Source organism: Littorina saxatilis, linkage group LG10 (assembly GCF_037325665.1).
Source record: "Littorina saxatilis isolate snail1 linkage group LG10, US_GU_Lsax_2.0, whole genome shotgun sequence".
NCBI lineage: Eukaryota > Metazoa > Mollusca > Gastropoda > Littorinimorpha > Littorinidae > Littorina > Littorina saxatilis.
The window spans coordinates 31,759,653-31,780,404 of NC_090254.1; the positions used below are offsets into that span (position 1 = coordinate 31,759,653).

The window sequence follows — 20,752 nt, forward strand, 5'->3', positions numbered from 1 at the left end:
CAAACTGCAGAAAATGTTTATCTGGTCGTCGACCTTTCGTCCATTGCCACAAGTGAGCTCTGCACGTGACGCATGCGTTATCAGTGGCTACAATGTCAAAATTGCTCATTTGGCATGACCACTCGTCATGCTTCAGTGTAATCTCGTGAAACTCGGGGAATATTGAGCTCTCACCATGTCTTCCAAAACCCATAAAAGCGGATTGTTCGCCACAAAGAAATCAGACGACAATTCAGCGACGAAAGATGGCCCGATTGAGCAGAGAAGACCGCCAAATTGCATTGGGTCGTTTACAAGCAGGCCAAAGTCAAAGTGCAATCGCCAGGCACTTCCACGTGTCCCAGAGCACCATCAGTAGACTGTGGGTCAGGTTTCAAGCCACTGGCTCCGTTGCTGACTTGCCACGAGCGGGAAGACCAAGGGCGACAACTGCTGCTCACGACCGCTTCATACGGCTCCGCCACCTCCGGAATCGTTTCCTGTCGGCCTCATCTTCTGTCCAGGCTCTCCCCGGGCCACACCGATTATTGGACCAGACCGTGCGGAACCGCCTGCATGAAGCTGGTTTGAGAGCTCGCAGACCTCACAGAGGAGCTGTCCTCACCCGCCGCCATCGCCAGAACCGAGTGCAGTGGGGCAACCAAGCACCTTCGCTGGACCGTCCGGAATCACTGGAGACACGTGTGGTTCAGCGACGAGTCCTACTTCCTGCTCCAGCGACATGATGGTCGGAGGAGGGTCTACCGGAGAGTAAACGAACGTTACGCGCCCAACTGTGTGGATGAGGCACCCGTTCATGGTGGTGGAGGCGTCATGGTGTGGGGGGCGATCAATACCGCTGGAAGGAGCACCCTGGTGCACGTCCAAGGGCGCATAACTGCCCAGCGATACGTGGAGGAAATTCTGCGCCCACACGCCCTTCCTCTTCTGGCTGACCAGGATGCCATATTCCAGCAGGACAACGCTCGCCCGCACACAGCACGACTCACCACCCAGTTCCTCACCGACCACCATGTCCAGGTGCTTCCCTGGCCATCCATGTCGCCAGACATGAACCCGATAGAACACCTCTGGGATGAATTGGACAGACGTGTGCGCAGGCGAGAAGAAGCGCCGGCAAATCACCGCGATCTATTGCAGGCACTTCAGGAGGAGTGGGACACCATCCCACAGCAAGATATCCGGCATCTGATCCAGTCCATGCCCAGAAGGTGCCGGGCAGTTGTTGCTGCTCAAGGCAGTCACACCCCCTACTGACTTGACAGCCTCGGCACCCAATCGTATTGATTGACTGATTGATTTGAAGATGCAAATGAACTGTGTGTGCATTCAACTGTGTCCATACCAAATTTCAAACAAATAATCTAAATATTGGATTTTCTGTTAATTTTTTCGAAAAATAAAACAAATTTGGCAAGTAGCAACTATGCGTTTCTTTTTTTGAACAGTATATAAGAACGTGCTGTAAATAACTCTTTATGGTCGAAAAGCAGAACATTGTTTTCATTGGATTGCATGAGCATATACGCCGGATATCTTTTCATAAACGAGGTAACAGCAGTCTTTACCACGTTATACTCTAACACCAGTGAAGGATAAGTACCCACTTTTACTTTAATCTGTTCTAGGGATAACAGCCTGTTATTAACACATATATCACCAACTAATGCGATCCCACATTTAGTCCATTTCTTAAAAAATAACACATTTTTTCGATACATAATGTTTTTATTATTCCAGACTGTTACCAAAAGTGGGTTCTCTATTTCTGTGTGGGTGTTATTTTCTGTCCAGACTTTTAGGGCCTCCTCCCAAAAAGGGGCTAAATTAACATGTTCTTTTTTAAATTGCTTCCATTTTACTTTGGCTTGAAAACAAGTCAGGTCTCTATCCAGTTGAGAAAACTGCGTTATTGGAATGAATGACCATTTTTCCGTATCAGTAGCCGTATGCAGCTTTCTTATCCATTCCAGCAGAAACGATTGCTGCATAATTTTAATGTCGGGCATACACAACCCTCCTGTTTCAAAATTAGATTTTAACACACACCTTTTAACTTTTTCAAATGCTTTTTTGTTGGTAGTTTTTCTTTTCCACAAAAAGTGGTACAACATTGTGGTAACTCTGTTTAACACCTTCTCTGATAAATTAATTACTCTCATTACGTAAACTAATTGTGGAACGAGAAAACTATTTGCAATACAATTTTTGCCTAAATATCCAAGATTCCTTCTATGCCACGTGCTTATGACGCGGCTCATGTTTTCAATACGGCTTTCCCAATTTTCTGAGAGGTTTGATGCGGGTACACTATTACAGAAAAATATACCCAATAGCTTTATTTTGTTTTTCCAATTCAAGTCAAAGCATAACTCACCCCTCGCTATGCTCGATCCCAACCACATTGCTTCTGTCTTTCTTGTATTTATCTCAAGACCGGAGATACTTGCAAACTGTTTTAAAATGTCTAAAGCAAGTTTAATATCGTCTCTGTCTCGTACAAGCAGTGTCACGTCATCCGCATATAGCGCTATTTTCAACAATGCATAAATATCTTCACTTTTATCCCCGAGTACGCTAGTACAAGGGCTCAGCAGACTTTAATTGTGTGTCTGTGTGTCTTTCTCCACTTAACAGCTTATTGCTGGGAAACTACTGGGCGCAGTTCGTTCAAAAGTTGATACACTAACTTGATAATAGGTCCGATTGATCGTATTAAAACTTCATAATGTTACCTGGGACCTAAATGCGAAATAAACCACAAAAACGACTTGGCCGTAGGAGGAGTTCACACCGGCGGGGCAACACGCAGCCATTGACCTGATAGAACAGCCGAACGCGTCACACAAAAATACGTCATGACAAAGTTACACGCAAAGCGAAAGAGACTTTGACGTCATTTACTTTTGTTCGGAATTTTCCGTCTGTTACTAGCTTGTCAGTGAAGACCTGACGTGAGTAAGCTTACCCAAAACGTCTTTGTTCTCTATTCTCATTGCAGCTGCGAAATAATCAGTCTTGTGTCTCGGTCGTGTAGGTACAGAGTTTGCTTCTGCAATCATTGTGTTCGTGTTGATGACGGCTTCATAAGACAAAATAATAAGCGAATCTATTGCGAGGAAGACGTTTATGTACAAATCACCGAACCCAACCCATTTTTTGTGTGCATTTTTCTGAAGAATAAACTGCATGTGGTTAATTTCATCCGTTTAATGCTTGTCGAAACATATCTGATCACAGATGAGGTCGCAGTTTGTAGGTTGAATCTATGAATCGGCCAGAGATAGATCTGCATTTCTGGTCAGAAACCAACATTCACACCACAGACATTCCAAACATTTATATTTATTGAGCGAGCCAGTCTGAAGAGTACTCGGGTCCAGCGCGAGCGTTTTTTATTAATTGGTATACCATGAACTCCGTTTTTCCCTCTCATTTTAATGGCTAATAATTCAATACCGAGTATGAAGGCCAAAGGAGAAAAACAGCATCCCTGTCTAATCCCGCCTTCTATCCTAATTTCTTCGCTAAGCCACCCACCGTATCCAATGCAGCTCCAGCTTTCTTTCATTAATATCTCTACCCATCTGACAAATTCGTTGCCAAACCCAAACTTGGAAAACACATACGTCATGTACTCTTGCGATATCGAATCAAAAGCTTTCTTAAAATCAACAGCAAGCATGGTTCCAGGTATATCATTTTGTTGAGCACTGTGTACCACGTCGTCAACCATTCTCAGTAGGGACGCTATGTCCCGCCCCTTTAAACAAGAAGGGCAAAGCCCATACGACTCACATGCTTGACCTTGACCTTTACATGACCTTGACCTTCAGGGTCAAGGTCAAATAACTAAACCTAGCAATGACATCATAAACTAAGAACTGCTTTACACATTTTTCCTACCAAAATACATGTGACCTTGACCAAAGGTCAAGGTCATCCAAGGTCATGCAACACAAAGCTGTTAATTCAAGACATAGGAAGTACAATGTCTTTCTACCATGAGATATGGTCACTTTTGGTGGTTCACTACCTTATTTTGGTCACATTTCATAAGGGTCAAAGTGACCTTGACCTTGATCATATGTGACCAAATGTGTCTCATGATGAAATCATAACATGTGCCCCACATAATTTTTAAGTTTAAAACAGTTATCTTCCATAGTTCAGGGTCAAGGTCACTTCAAAATATGTATACAATCCAACTTTGAAGAGCTCCTGTGACCTTGACCTTGAAGCAAGGTAAACCAAACTGGTATCAAAAGATGGGGCTTACTTTGCCCTATATATCATATATAGGTGAGGTATTGAATCTCAAAAACTGGAAAAATAGCTGTTTTTTAGGCAACATTTATGGCCCCTGCGACCTTGACCTTGAAGCAAGGTCAAGATGCTATGTATGTTTTTTGGGGCCTTGTCATCATACACCATCTTGCCAAATTTGGTACTGATAGACTGAATAGTGTCCAAGAAATATCCAACGTTAAAGTTTTCCGGACGTCCGGACGGACGGACGGACGGACGTCCGGACGGACGGACGACTCGGGTGAGTACATAGACTCACTTTTGCTTCGCATGTGAGTCAAAAAGCAACCTGGTCAGGCTGTATGATGCTGTCAACTACACTTTGCATTCTTAACGCTAAACATTTAGCCAACACTTTATAGTCAGCATTTGTTAACGTGATTGGCCTCCAGTTATTCAAATTTTCTCTTGGGAGTTCTTTTCCTTTGTGTATTAAGGTTATTACTCCTGCGGATTGAGAGTATGATACGGTAGGAAAGGTGAGCTAGTCCTCAGTCACCCTTCTCATTCGCCAACCCCTCGTCGAAATAATCCTCTACGGACACTCTGTCCTCGGTCTCTGCTTCTTGTCTCCGAGGTCTCAGAAGCTAGTTTCCGCAGAAAGCCTTCCACAAACATTAACCCCAACCCCCCCCCCCCCCCTTTCCTGTATGCATAATATGGCTGCCATGGACTCCTGTTTAATATTTGCTGTTTTTAAATTTTAGTCAAGTTATGACTAAATGTTTTAACGTTGACTGGGAATCGAGATGAGGGTGTGGTGTATGTATGAGTGTGTGTGTGTGTGTGTGTGTGTGTGTGCGTGTGTATAGAGCGATTCAGAGAAACTACTGGACCGATCTTCATGAAACTTTACATGAGAGTTTCTGAGTAAGATATCTCTAGACGTTTTTTTGATTTAAATTTTTTTTCTTTGATGACGTCATATCCGGCTTTTTGTAAAAGTTGAGGCGGCACTGTCACGCTCTCATTTTTCAATGAAATTGGTTTAAATGTTGGTCAAGTGATCTTCGACGAAGCCCGGACTTTGGTATTGCATTTCAGCTTGGAGGCTTAACAATTAATTAATGAGTTTGCTCATTAAAATCGATTTTTCGCAAACAGATTTAAAATTGATTGCATCGTATTATTCATCAAATTTTGAATCTAAAAATATATACATATGTCATGATTACTCTTGAAATGTGATCACAATTAACGAAAATAGGTTAATTAGTGATAGTACTACGATTATAATTTACGAAATCGATCCAAAAATGATTTCATCTTATTCTTTATCATTTCCTGATTCCAAAAACACATAGATATGTGTTGTATTCAAAACAAGCTCAGAAAGTTAAACAGAATACAGAAAAGCGCGCTTTCCTGCTTACCGCAATACGCTATCTCGCTATTCTTGCATGTCAGTTTCACTCCGTGTTACACGGGATAAGTGAGCGACTTCCTTGCCGCAGGGAACTCCGGTCATATTTTGACAAATATTGCCTCAACATCAACACAATTCCTTTACAAGCTATTTAAAGTTTTTTGAGTGCTATATACATACACGAATCACATATGCAAAATATAGAAAAATATTGTGGGGGATAATCGTATTTTTTTGCTTGTTTAGTATTATGTGCGTACATGATTTTTCCAAAATGGTCAAGCACTACAGAAAACGAATTGTGGGCTGTTACTGAGGCCGTGGTGTCTCATAAAGCTTCACGTTAAAGGCGTTTTTGATAGTAGAAAAGGCAAAGTAGGAAATAGTTAGCTGCAACTCTTGTAAAGTCAGATTGTTTCCGTGCAAAACCAAAAAGACTAGTCACATTTTATACGAAAATTATCCGATTCGCCCATGCTATGCCACCGTGTGCAAATATAAAATAATACAAGGCATTTTTTTCTCACTTACATATGTTTCCCCAATGCAGAGTGAGCAGCTTCAAGAAAATGAGTGTTTTGAAAACATCATTTTAGGCAAAGTCGCTTCAAACCCCACTAAATGTGAAAGAGGCGATCAATTACTAAACTGAGGGTATGACACACGACAGTTTGTTTATTTCATATGACGACGATACATAAGATAACAAAATACTGTCACTTGTTGATTCGTCTTTACACTGTTATTGTTAGGGGTTTAAGCCATTCCTTTTTTTGCAATTCAGTAGAAAACGTCACCACAGCTGGTCGACGTCGTTCTCCTCGTCGTCACAGGGCTGTGCAGACAAGACCGTTTCGACGTCAAAACAACGCTGGCTTTGTGGTATCTTCGTCCAACGTAGTTCACGTAGCTTGCGATCAGCAGGTTGTATGTCACCCACCTTCCCCATGCCAAACGGTGCAAAAGAAAACCGCCGTTGATGACGTAGTGTACGTCGTGGACGTTTTCCTCTTCATGTTTGGCGAGAAACCAAATGTGGGCAGCCAGAATGTGCTTTCTGGCTTCTCGTGGCAGATCTGAGGGCTCAAACAAAGATGTTGGAATGTTAGAGAGCTCATGTTCAAAGGCTGATGGCAGCAGCTCTGGAGTGGCCTCTAAGATCCTGACTAGTCGCTGGAACAGCGGTGTTGGGTCAACATTGATGGCCTCGCCTTGAGAGGACACCACAGACTCAAAGGCTAGGGTGACAGCCTGATCACTCTTCTTGAGTGTGAACGGTCGGCAAGCGAACACCCTACTAACCATGTCTTGAATGACGATATGCGATTTGTCCCAGTAGTTTTACTGTGTCCACATTTACAGATTTGTTTGCGACTTTTCCGCTGGAGAGAGTTTTCCGTCTCCGCTGAATGAATTCCTCCTCTGGAAAAACTCCAGAATTTTCTTAGTGTCCGCGTGTTCCCTTTTCTGTCTTGACTTGCTTGAATCCTTATGCTGGTCACTTGTAATGAAAGGCACACCTGTCACACGCTGCATGCCAAGTATTCACACCAGTCTTTCACTTTCACCCATGCCTGTTCCCCTCGTCAAACCTCAATTTGTCTTTAAGCTGCGCATCAGAAGCTGTTCAATAACGAGGTCTGAGGACAGTCCTGCCCAGTATCGATCGCTGCGACGGATGTTGTGGTGGCCTTTCATGAGCTGCTGATGTACAGCAGGTTGTATTCTTTGTAGCTCAGACATGTGCTGGAGATACTGCCAAGCACATTTCAAGTAGTTGGTGTGTCCAGACGCAGCAAAGTGTGGCAACATTTCCAGGACACTCTGTACATGCAGACGAAAGTTGCCTGTTCTCTTATCTTTGATGGACTGACGGAGAATGTCTACCATCATGTCAAGGTTCTGTAGCCACAGTTGACTGGTTCTGCATATTGACAACTTGTCTTTGTGTGCAAGTAGCTGATGTTCGATGTCTGAAAGAATATTCACGAATTCCTCCTCAGACGGAACACTATGATTTGATGTACCGTAAACTACCTTGTATATACCCAGTATCGAGTAAACGGCCACCCCCTGCTTTTGGTCAAATTTTGTGCACAGGGTACAGTACCTAGTAAACGCCCACCTCCCAGTTTCGATCAGTGGAGTAGACAAAGAAAATGAAAAAATAAACTTCCTTCCTCGGAAATGTTTTGGGGAGTGGACAGAAAACGGGTTCTAGAGTGGTTACAGAATCGCTATACATTTTTGACTGGGAGGGAAAAGAAGAAACAAAAGCTTCATCTTGGGCGAAAAGTGATGTCTGAAGAGGTTGATTTACGTGTTCTTTGATTTCTCAGTGAGTAAGAACGGGTAGGGCCGCGTCGTCAAAGATATTTTGAAGTTATGAACTTGTTAAACAGACACTAAAGCAAAAAGATTATCTTCATGGTTCAGTGCTTGCAGAATTCCCTGTGTGAGTGTGTGTGTGTCTCAGTGTGTCTGTGTCTGTGTCTGTGTGTGTGAGAGAGAGAGTGTGCGAGAGGAAAGTTTTGTGCAATAACGCATCCTTTGAATACTTCTATGCCAAATGACCAAATTATCGTTATTCTAGCTAAGGAACCGCTCCCGCAAAGGGTATAGTACCTAGGAAACGCCCACCCTCAACTTTTGGGCGAAATTGGTGCATAGGAGGGGGGGCGCATGCAAGGTAGTTTACGGTAATTGCGAATGAGCTTTGCCGCAGCCTTTAATAATCGTACATTGTACTTTCTGGGTCTCGGGATCTGCGGATTTAGGTTGTTTGTAAAACTATGATTAGCGAAGAATTTCGCTGGCTGTTTTTTTTTTAAAGAAACATTCGGCGTTCCTTTCTTCTCTTAAAAAACCCAATGTTAACGCCATAGTAGTCTTCCAAATGTTTCGTCGTGTATTTAGAACCATATTCCTGGTCTTTATCAAAACCGAGTCAGCTTTCAATGAGCTGCAAGAGATCAGGCACTGTGACCTGCTCAATGTCGGCTTTGTCCAAGTACTCAGTCTAGACAAAACAGCACTTATATTAAGTGAAGGAGTATATTCAAGAAGTGTTTAAACCATCTCATACAACATTACTTTACTTATTTTGAAAACTAGTAACTGAGAAGAAATACTGTTTTGCCATAGGTCGGCTTCCATACAAATGTTGTTTTCGGAATAATGAAAAAAGCCTTAAATTACAGTTTAATGTCATCCATTTGTATAGCATTAAGATGAACAATCAATACCCATCTCAGAAGTATACACATTCAGTAACTCTGCTTCAGTTAGTTGTTTAAACAGACAGTTTTTTGCAAAAATGAACCAGCAGCAGACGACGCTTTCGCGCCAGCGCGCGTAGTGCGGCGGTACAGTAACCTTGACCTAGATGTGTCAGATCGCCTTGTGTCGGCTATGGTCGGCGAAGTTGGTCACAATTTTTCAAAATGTAAATGTTATTTTCTTTGATTTAATTTTAGTACTTGTTTCTCCCATTATATAACTCTATATTCCTGATATGTGTAAACAACATATAACAATCTGTTAAATTATTACATTAAACATTAAAAAGGTATTATGTTAAGGTTAAAACTAAATATGACCGGAGTAAAAACAAGTCGCGTAAGGCGAAAATACAACATTTAGTCAAGTAGCTGTCGAACTCACAGAATGAAACTGAACGCAATGCAACGCAGCAAGACCGTATACTCGTAGCATCGTCAGTCCACCGCTCACGGCAAAGGCAGTGAAATTGACAAGAAGAGCGGTTTAGTACTTGCGCTGAGAAGGATAGCACGCTTTTCTGTACCTCTCTTCGTTTTAACTTTCTGAGCGTGTTTTTAATCCAAACATATCATATCTATATGTTTTTGGAATCAGGAACCGACAAGGAATAAGATGAAAGTGTTTTTAAATTGATTTCAAAAATTTAATTTTCATATTAATTTTTATATATTTAATTTTCAGAGCTTGTTTTTAATCCAAATATAACATATTTATATGTTTTTGGAATCAGCAAATGATGGAGCATAAGATGAATGTAAATTTGGATCGTTTTATAAAAAAAATATTTTTTTTTACAATTTTCAGTTTTTTAATGACCAAAGTCATTAAGTAATTTTTAAGCCACCCAGCTGAAATGCAATACCGAAGTCCGGGCTTCGTCGAAGATTACTTGACCAAAATTTCAACCAATTTGGTTGAAAAATGAGGGCGTGACAGTGCCGGATATGACGTCATCAAAGACATTTATAAAAAAAATGAAAAAAACGTATGGGGATTTCATACCCAGGAACTCTCATGTCAAATTTCATAAAGATCGGTCCAGTAGTTTAGTCTGAATCGCTCTACACACACACACAGACAGACACACACACAGACAGACAAACACACACACGCACACACACACGCACGCACATACACCACGACCCTCGTCTCGATTCCCCCCTCTACGTTAAAACATTTAGTCAAAACTTGACTAAATGTAAAAAATGCAGTGCGTTCAGTTTAATTCTGTGGGTTGGACAGATTGACTAAATGTTGTAATTTCGCCTTACGAGACTTGTTGAAAAATGACATGGCCGAAATTTTTTTTGCTAAAATAAAGCTTCCGAGAAACTTGATATTGTAATTTGTAGGATTGAAGCCAGGGAAAGGCACCAAGGCTCCCGTATAAATACGTACTACACACACACACACACACGTTACACACAAACAAACGCACAGTTTCTCTCTCTCCACCCCCCCCCCCCCTCCACCACTAACCGATCACCCGATCTACCCTACCCCGCAGAAAACCGAACAATTACAGAAATACGCTATCATAAACTCGGCAAAAATGTACTGCACCCATGTTCATACCCTAACTAAAACATTCATTCCTTTGTCACGGTGTGTCAACTGATTCCGTTCATACACCGGATGTTTCCGTTCATACAGCCTCATTTTCGTCACTTGCTTGGGGAAAAACGTTGTGGTAAGTTGTGTGGGCAGCGCGCTTGTGTGATATTGAACGAATAAGGTAGCGAAATGGTTGGGCTAGCTATGTGTACGATAAATACCAAGGTGCTAGTAATCCTAATGATAACATACGCGGGCCGAACGAGGCAAAATTGCCTGATCTTTAAAAAAAATTCTTGTATTTCTCGCTCTATTATCGAATCTGACCCCTGATTTGCACATGATCACCAAAACCATTGCCTGTTACGACATTTCGCTGGAACAAAAGTTTATAGAAACCCATGGCTTTTGTACAATCACTTGTCTTTTGAAAACATGCAGATTCTGTTCATACACCATGTTTCCGTTCGTACAAAAGTGCATGTTTCCGTTCGTACGCGAAAAGCGTTTCCGTTCATACACATTCGTTAGATCAGAGCGAAACAGGCCCCCACTACAAGCTCTGTGTATTCCAATCGTCTTCAAATAGCACAAAGTACGAATGCGTGTGATATTGGACCTATGTGAACCATAAGATGAATTGAATTTGCAAAAAACAGTTTTGTGTCCGTTCGTACTGATTTTGACGACAAAATGTGTTGACCTACTCGTCATAGGTTTGTAAGCTTACACACGCGCAAAATCATGTCGTGACTTCGTATGCATACAGACAAATGATTGTTATATATACTGCCAACCGTTTCATGCGACCACTAGTTTGTGTTTGCTAGTCCTGTATGACGATCGAATGTTTTTGGATGATAAATGGGCTACAGCGATGGCCAGTCATGCATGACCGCAACATGTTTTGATAGTCACCGAACAATAATCGCTGCTTTTTTCTCATGTGTTTACATAACTATCGTGGATCTTTTTTGTGACAGGTTTTGAAACATTGTTTTCGGAAGGTTGCATAACATCTGAACAAATATCTGTAAAAGTGTACCCGGAATTCGTTTTGTATGTAGACATGAGATCGTCAAAGTTGCGAAGCAATCCACCGGTTCATTGCTGAAATAATGCGCTTTTTGTCATGGTAACCCTCAACTGTTTGACCGCTCATGCGATCGACACCTGCATAAGCAGACATGACATAATGCAAGAAACACGCAAGATAGATAAACACAACAGCCTGTTCTGCATAGATAATTAATTTGGCTTTCACCTCGTTTGCAAAAGTTGCCAAGTTGTGCCTATTCTGAATTTTCGTCGATTTTAACAGGTACCATACGTTTTTGTCAGGTCGATTTTGGGGGTACCCGTATTTGGGTGGCGGTCACGTTATCCCTGCAAAAGAAATATTTGGTTTAAACAGTGTTTTATCAAAAAATGTATGGATATAATATATAAAAGAAATCTTTGATCCGAACATGTGCCAGATAGCCAAGTGGAGGGCCTCTCATGACATAGACAGCTTGAACGAATTGATACGGGAATGAATGCTTTAGTTGGGGGTACGAAAATAGGTGCAATATGTTTTTTGCCGAGATAGGTAAAGACTTACGCAAAATAAAGGTTGGAAGCGTGCACGGGCGGCTCCGAGCAGTTCTTGTAAAACTTGTCAATGGTGGCGTCCCCCGCACAAACACACGGCGCGTGCTTCAATGTAGGGATGAAAGCGCTGGAGTTGGGAAACTTGCATGTCTCCTCGACTTTTATGGCAGATCGGTCGGTAATGCAGTTTTCTGACCACTCCTTGAAAAGACACATCAGTTCAGAAATGCGACTACGACGTTCGCTTTGCCAATAAGGCCTTCAAAAAAGCCTTTTCCGCTTCCCCGACCGACCCTATTTTTCCTCTAAAGGCGAACTGAACTTAGTTTGGCTCGATTAAATGGACAGAGAGGCTTGACAAGAATTAGAAAGACAAAGTTTGGACCGTGGATGAAATTCTCTTGTTCATTGCAATGCTTGTTATTTTCAAGGTGCCAGGAGATTGCTTCCGCATTAACGCTTACTTTTTCTTGTTGTACGCGCCGTACACATTTAGAGCCCTTACGTCCATTTGTGTGTCAGATGGAAAGGCATGTTAACTCCTTGACTGCCGGAAAAATGAAAATATTGATGAATCAATTATAACATATAAGCTAAAACAATCAGACCAAAACTAAGGAAATGGTTTCCAGGGGTCGCAAGTTATTTGCTGAAATTGAAAGGGCATTATACAGCGGTCAAAATATTGAGTTTTAAGATAGACCAAAGTAACTAACTACGTGATGGCTCATACGGGAAATGGCAGTTAAGGAGTTAAGAGTTCGGATTTGAGGACGTGCTTTTTTTTCATTTAAAAAAAAATCTCAAGTAGAGAAGAAGAGCAATAGACTTACCGGTTTACACACTGTCCAGGGCAGCTCGGGAATGAAGGACGCGAAGAAGTAGTAGAGGATGTAGGACATGATGACATTGTAGTACAGCGAGATGTTGACCGAAATCAGGCACATTGACAGTCCGATTCCTGGAACACAGCAACACTCTGACCGACTGACTGACTGACTAGTGGAGTTTAACGTCCCCTTGGAATCAGTTGGCCGATATTGCGGAATATATTTGGGGCTCCCCAAAGATGGTTTAGTGCGTCGCAAGACCTCCTTCAAGAATTTCTAGTATGTTTTTCCCGGGCTCTACTACGTATAGGACGTAGGGACGCACAGTTTGGGGAGCCCTGGCAATAATGATATGCTGATGTAAGGGTTTGATACTTTACTCGAACTAGCCTAATTTGGCTGTCTTTTTGACTAAGCACTATATGAGTAACTTTTAAATGAATGGACTAACATACACGCGGAAACTGTTGTTCACTGTGAATGGAAGCCACTCAAATATCCCGGCACTTGGACGACACAGAATGAAACGCAGGTTTCTCACTTTTGCATATTTCGGGTGCCGTACGCATCAGTTTAGTCACATCGCGGAAAAAGAATAATAACAAAGAAAAAGAAAAACAAGTCACGTGAAGCGATATAAAAACATTTAGTCAAGATCAACACCACAAACCAATCATCGCCGAGACTACATTCAGATAGTCTCGGCTAACCAAGACCGAGACGGGTCACGCTGGCCGCCGCGAAGCACGCGTCCGTAGTACTTATACACTGAACCTATTTTCTTTCATTCTGAGCACATGTTTTAACATATCTATATATTTTTGAATTCAGGAGAAATACATTTAAAATCTGTTTGCAAAAAATTAATTTTAATGACAACTTTAATGAGCAAACTCATAAATTAATTTTTAAGCCTCAAAGCTAAAATGCAATACCAAAGTCCGGACTGAGTCAAACATAGCTTGACCAAACTTTCAATCAATTTGGTTAAAAAATGAGGGCGTGACAGTGCCGCCCCAACAAACACAAAAATCCGGATATGACGTCATCAAAGACATTTATCGAAAAAAAATGAAAAAAAAGGTGTGGGGATATCATACCCAGGAACTCTCATGTCAAGTTTCATGAAGATCGGTCTAGTAGGTTTGTCTGAATCGCTCTACACACACACACACACACACACACACACACACACACACACACACACACACACACACACACACACACACACACACACACACACACACACACACACATACACCACGACCCTCGTCTCGATTCCCCGTCCATGTTAAACATTTGGTCAAAACTTGACTAAATGTAAAAAGATAGATCTTGCTTTGCACAAAACACTCACATATTAGCGTAACCTCGGACAGGATGGACTAAAATGAGAGTTACATGTCGTTTTACCTCTAGTGGCGGGGCAGAGATCCCACACCCTGACCGGGCCTTTGGCGGCGTATTGCGCCATGGACAGCTCCATGAAGTACAGTGGCTTGCCGATGGACAGCTGTAGGAACAGGTACACCAACAGGAAGGTGGCTGACGGGAATATACAAATAATAATAATTGTCAGTAAGTACTGGTGTCACATGACTGATGTGAACCAGTTGATTGGCTAATGGCGATGCGCTAAAACTGTTAGCGCACTCTTGGAGTGCGCTAACTTTTCCACAGAGCGTATTCTTCCGCCCTTTGCCTAAGCGAGAGTGTACTCTCATCCTCAGAATTAATTAATGACATGTAGGTTATATTCTCCACAATACCAATGATTATGACCATAAATTTCCTGCTTCTCACTTAAAGCAGAAGTAGTTTTTTTCTGACAGATTGCATGTGCCTGTGCCACAGTTGCCACTGATCTAAAAATAGAACCCGCTGTGTCTAATTTTTCAGTTTCGACTTGCGAAGATTCCTCTCATAATTATGCCATGTTAGTGGCATGGAGCTTATTATCCACATTACCTAATGATGAGTTAGTATACAATTCCCAGCAGCTAACAGAAAACACAAGTGTTATTCCGATAACGTAGCAGCTAGATCAGCACGTAGCAGACTACACTGAAATACGACTGCATCTGTTCAGTAAATGAATGTTTTCCGAATTATTATTTCAAGGCAAGAACAATCAGAATCGAAAACGTGTAGGGTTTAGAACGTTCTTACCATATATATAAGATTTATTACCAGCCTGCCTCATGCGTGCAGACTCAGTGCAACGTGACGAGCAATTTTTGTTTTTGAAATGAGACTCAGTGCAGTGGTTCGATTGCTCAGCAAATTAACATGTTGGGCAAATGTGAACGATAAAACGATGGGGATATAATACGTGTAGGGTTCAGAGCATTCTTACCATTCATATTTAGTACCAGACTCCCCGATGAGTGAAGATACCACACGAGAAACATGCCACATTTATTTTGAAAATGTGCTTTCGGTCGACCTTGGCAAGGGGCAAAACTCTGCACAGTCAATCTGTCGAAGCTCGATGAAGGTTTCGAATCGCAAATAACTGAGAGCACAGTCCTTTCTCCGAGTTTAAATGAGGTCTCTATGAAAGATCATCACTTTTTAGCTTGACGCTACACTGGAATTTACCAACAGAAATTAAAACAAGAGTTTGCGTGTGACGAAAGCACGACACACTTGAGACAGCCCACACAAAAGTAGATCCGACACAAACCTGACCACACAGTTACGCCTATCCAAATGCGCGTTGCAAAATGTGCGTTTTGAATCTTCTTTTTTATCTGGCGGTACTGACAATATCGTTATTGAAACAATCCCAGTGCACTAAGGGATTTATAGAGCAAATCTCGAAAATAATTATTGAACTCAGCGCTATGCGCTTCGTTCAATAATGAATTTTCTCGATTTGCTCTATAAATTTATCCCTTAGTGCACTGGGATGTCTCAATAACTTAAATAATAATAATAATAATAATAATAATAATAATAATAATAATAATAATAATAATAATAATAATAATTGTCAGTGAGTGAAGATACAACACGAGAAATATGCCACATTTATTTTGAAAATATGCGAACCGTCGAGTCCTTCGTGGGGTAGTCAATTCAAGGGGAGTCACTCCGCACAGTCAATCCACCGAAGCTCGACTGAAGGTTTCGAATTGCAAATAATGAAGAGCACAGTCCTTTCTCCGAGTTCAAATGAGGTATCTCTGAAAGATCATCACTGTTCAGCTTAACGCTACACTGGAATTTACCAACAGAAATTAAAATGCGTGAGACGAAAGCACGACACACTTGAGACACCGGCCCACACAAAAGTAGATCTTACTGTACACGACCTGACCACACAGTTATGCCTATTCAAATGCGCGTAGCAAAATGTGCGTTTGGAATCTTCTTTTTTATCTGGCGGTACTGACAATATCGTTATTGAAACAATCCCAGTGCACTAAGGGATTTATAGAGCAAATCTCGAAAATAATTATTGAACTCAGCGCTATGCGCTTCGTTCAATAATGAATTTTCTCGATTTGCTCTATAAATCCCTTAGTGCACTGGGATGTCTCAATAACTTAAATAATAATAATAATAATAATAATGCATCATATTTATAATGTGCGTGTATCCAGGGTTTAAACCCTGCTCAAAGCGCTGTACTATCATTGGGGGAAAACAATAACATAATATTATTTACAGTGCGATCACACACATATCAATGAATAACTCATTGCACTATAATAATAAATTATCACAACACAGTGGTCTTAACACAGTGGGACATCTGATTACAAGAAAAGCAAATGCTTACACACGACTCGCCTTCGTTAACCCCCCCCCCCACCTTACCCCATAGAAGACTCCCTCCCTTTTAAGACCCCTATCCCACGATTAGACCTTCCGCCCTCTGAAGACCCAGTTTGCTCAATTTTTTGTTTTCATTAACTCTGAAAGTTTACCCCCACCTTAAGATTTTTCTTTTAGGACTTGATTTCTCAGATCGTTTTTTAAGGTCTTAGAGGGAGCATTCCACTGTATATTACCCCCCCCCCCCGACACATACACATACTTTTTTTTTGTAAATACATTTTTAAAAATGACGTTCTAGCTTAACAAAATAATGTTCAAGAAAACATTCACGTCTGACTTATCGACACAAAATTGATCCTAATGTCACCTGTATCAATCATTTTAGTTATCGAACTCTGAGAATATTCTACATAATTATACAAACTTGTAGCACCACAAACCCCTTCCCACCACCATCACTAGACTCATAGTCATACTCAATACCGTCAACATTTTGAAAAAAAGAGATAATTTTTACAAGAACCATAATTTTTTACACCAAATTAATTTTTGGCTGGCCAAGACAAAACATGTGTACTAAGCTGTGACCAAATCAAACAATGCCATCATAGCTTGATTAGTTCAAGACTTAATGAAATTTGGAGACTTTTGCTCCCAAAATAACTAAGAAAACCTCAACGTAAAGTTTTTACGAACATGACCCCGCTGTGACCCGAAAATATGACAAAACCATTTTAACCAAACGAGGGTCATGTTGGCAGATTATCAAAACCTTTAAGTGTTCAAAGTATCAAAGCTCTAGCTTCAAAAACACCTGACATAATTTTAATGTTAAGTTATTATGAATCGAACATGACCCCCTGTGACCCTAAAACTTGACGAGGATCCATCAAACTTAGGTCAAGTCGGGAGATTATCGAACCCTAGAGGTGTGCAACGTTTCAAAGTTCTAGCTTCAAAAACATCCGAGATAACCTGCACGTGAAGATTTCATAAAACGAACATGACCCCACTGTGACCCCAAAACTTGACGAGGATCAATCAAACTGGGGTCACTTCGGGAGAATATCAAACCATAAAAGTGTGCTAATTTTCAAAGGTCTAGCTTGGAAAACATCCGAGATAACCTCAACGTTAAAATTGTTGTCTGCGGCCGGACGGAAACGGATGGATACTAAGACTCACCCATTACTCAGGTGAGTCAAAACATATTTGAAATAAAAAATATTTTTATTCGTTTATTTGTGTTGATATATATATAGATACTAGAGGAATACCCGGCTTCGCCGGGGTGAATCGCGAGACACAGACAGACAATCCTGTCAAACGGGATTGAGAATTTTGGAGCTTATTTCTTAGCCCTATATTATCTGCTGTGGCTTCTCAAATGCCAGAACATACAGACAGACAAAAACCGCTAGACCCCATCACAAACAGAACTCTACAATCCACAGGTTTTTGCTCACACACACACACAAACACACACACACACACAGAGAAGCCGTATATATATATGTATATCTATAAATATATAGAGATAGGTGAGAGTGTATTTTTCGCGTGGCTATAAATTGATTCGACCTTTTCACTTTGACAGTAAGAACAACTTACGGGTGCAAGGGAAGCGTTCTGGACAGCGCAGTGACATTCTAAAAATAGTAACTTAGAAACGGGAATATGGATTGAAGCCACACGAAGGCGCAAAACACTGGAGAAGATAAGGAAGAGTTACTGGGAATGGTGAATTCGCCGGGGTGAATCGCGAGACAGAGACAGACAGCGTGGCGGTTCACCACAATCACCTTTGAAGGCGAAGTCCTGTCAAACGGGATTGAGAATTTTAGAGCTTATTTCTTAGCCCTATATTATCTGCTGTGGCTTCTCAAATGCCAGAACATACAGACAGACAAAAGCCGCTAGACCACATCACAAACAGAACTCTACAATACACAGGTTTTTGCCCACACACACACACAAACACACACACACACAGAGAAGCCGTATATATATATGTATATCTATATCTATAAATATATAGAGATAGGTGAGAGTGTATTTTTCGCGTGGCTATAAATTGATTCGACCTTTTCACTTTGACAGTAAGAACAACTTACGGGTGCAAGGGAAGCGTTGTGGACAGCGCAGTGACATTCTAAAAATAGTAACTTACAAACGGGAATATGGATTGAAGCCACACGAAGGAAGGGAGATAAACGCAAAACACTGGAGAAGATAAGGAAGAGTTACTTATAATGGTGAAATGAACACAAAAACCAAAATCGGTTCAGCGCTGCGCGCTGAGAGCACGTGTTGAAATATCTCATCGATGATATTGTGTCCGGGGTGTAGCTGAATACGGTGTCCAAATTTGAAAAAGATCCACCGAGAACTTTGGCGTTGTGATGTGGTGTAGCGGCTTTGGTGTGTCGGTATGGGGGCCCGGGTAGCTGAGGTGGAACCAAAATCGGTTCAGCGCTGCGCGCTGAGAGCACGTGTTGAAATATCGACCAGGTTGTGTCCTGTCCCGGGTCTACCTGAATATGCCCACCAAATTTGAAGCAGATCCATCGAGAACTTTGGCCGTGCATCGCGAACTCACACACAGACACACAGACAGACACACAGACAGACACAAGTCGTATATATATAGATATAGATATATATTCGTACAGACCTCCACCGTTCTTGTAGCAAAGGTAGGGGAAACGCCAGACGTTGCCTAAACCCACACTGTAGCCAATACAAGACAGCACGAACTCCACTGGTTTGCCCCATTTCGAACGAGACTCACTTTTTGTCACAGTAACTGCCTACAAGCAAGCAAGCAAGCGAGGAAGCAAAAATGCAAGCAAGCTAGCGAGGAAGTAACCAAATGCATGCATTAACAAGCACATACAAAATCAAATGTGGGTGTACACACACATACCGGCACAGACGCACGCACACACACACACACACACACACACACACACACACACACACACACACACACACACACACACACACACACACACACTCAAACACACAAACACACAGACGCAGAACTGCTAAATAATGTCAAGCTTTTTTACATTATTTTACAGTATTTCATACAGGACACTCACACTCACATACACACATACGCGAGCACGCACGCACACACGCACAAACTACACGCACATACACACACACGCACACGTACACACATACAATCGAACACACACAGACACACACACACACACACACACACACACACACACACAATCTGAATGCAATGCGTCAGAAACATTTCTTTGAAAAAATAGACTTAACAAAATTGTAATCTTGATCAAATTAAAAACAAAATGGAACAGCTAGCCTACCATTTAGACACAATGTTTCAAGCTTCATATTAATGTTCACACACAAAATATCACGAAACACCTACGCATGGAACACTCAGAACAACTTCCACATCTTGGTAAGCAGAGCCAGAGGGGGAAAAATGTACTTACTACTAGTTCGGGGTCTTCTGATTGTTCCATCGGTTCAGGTTCTGCCTCAATGTTTGGTCTTTTCGACATGATTTTTCTACGGGTAGGTGCTGATCCCCGCTTGCTGGTCATAAAGCGACTGGTTGTAACTGGTTGTTTCTTGTTGAGAGCTGGGTCTGCAGAACTCCATGACGCCCAGAGTTATGAGCCAGAACATGACGTATTGAATGACGTCATTATCTGTTCATGACGCATTGTGGTCTCGGGACCACTGACGCGAGATATTTTCCTAAAATAGGTTGACCGAGACTGTTGCAGTCTCCAATGAGAGTATGCATGCGCATATTACTGTGACGCTATCCAAAAGAATAATTATTTGACCTTGTGTATGTGTCCGAACATCTACACGGTCAGAGTCGTAATGATTGGTAGAGAGAGAGAGAGAGAGGGATAGGGAGAGAGAGAGAGAGAGAGAGAGAGAGAGAGAGAGAGAGAGAGAGAGAGAGAGAGAGAGAGAGAGAGAGAGAGAGAGACTGAGAGAGAGAGAGAGAGAGAGAGAGAGAGAGAGAGAGAGAGAGAGA

The 20,752-nt window shown here is 41.7% G+C and overlaps 1 protein-coding gene across 2 annotated transcripts in view; it reads right to left on the minus strand.

The window, feature by feature from the left end:
• Window positions 1–20,400, minus strand: part of LOC138978598 (sodium- and chloride-dependent glycine transporter 1-like) — a 55,710-nt gene extending 35,310 nt beyond the window's left edge. The window contains exons 1-5 of one of the 2 annotated variants that reach the window (XM_070351358.1): window positions 20,193–20,400; window positions 19,394–19,529; window positions 14,347–14,446; window positions 12,937–13,064; window positions 12,114–12,304 (exon numbers count right to left, since the gene is read on the minus strand). In XM_070351358.1, coding sequence (XP_070207459.1) covers window positions 12,114–12,304; window positions 12,937–13,064; window positions 14,347–14,419 — 392 coding nt within the window. In that variant the 5' untranslated portion in view covers window positions 14,420–14,446; window positions 19,394–19,529; window positions 20,193–20,400. Of the gene's footprint in view, window positions 1–12,113; window positions 12,305–12,936; window positions 13,065–14,346; window positions 14,479–19,393; window positions 19,530–20,192 lie in introns of both variants that reach the window. The other variant, XM_070351357.1, reaches the window with a different exon arrangement.
• Between the last annotated feature and the right edge of the window lie 352 nt (window positions 20,401–20,752).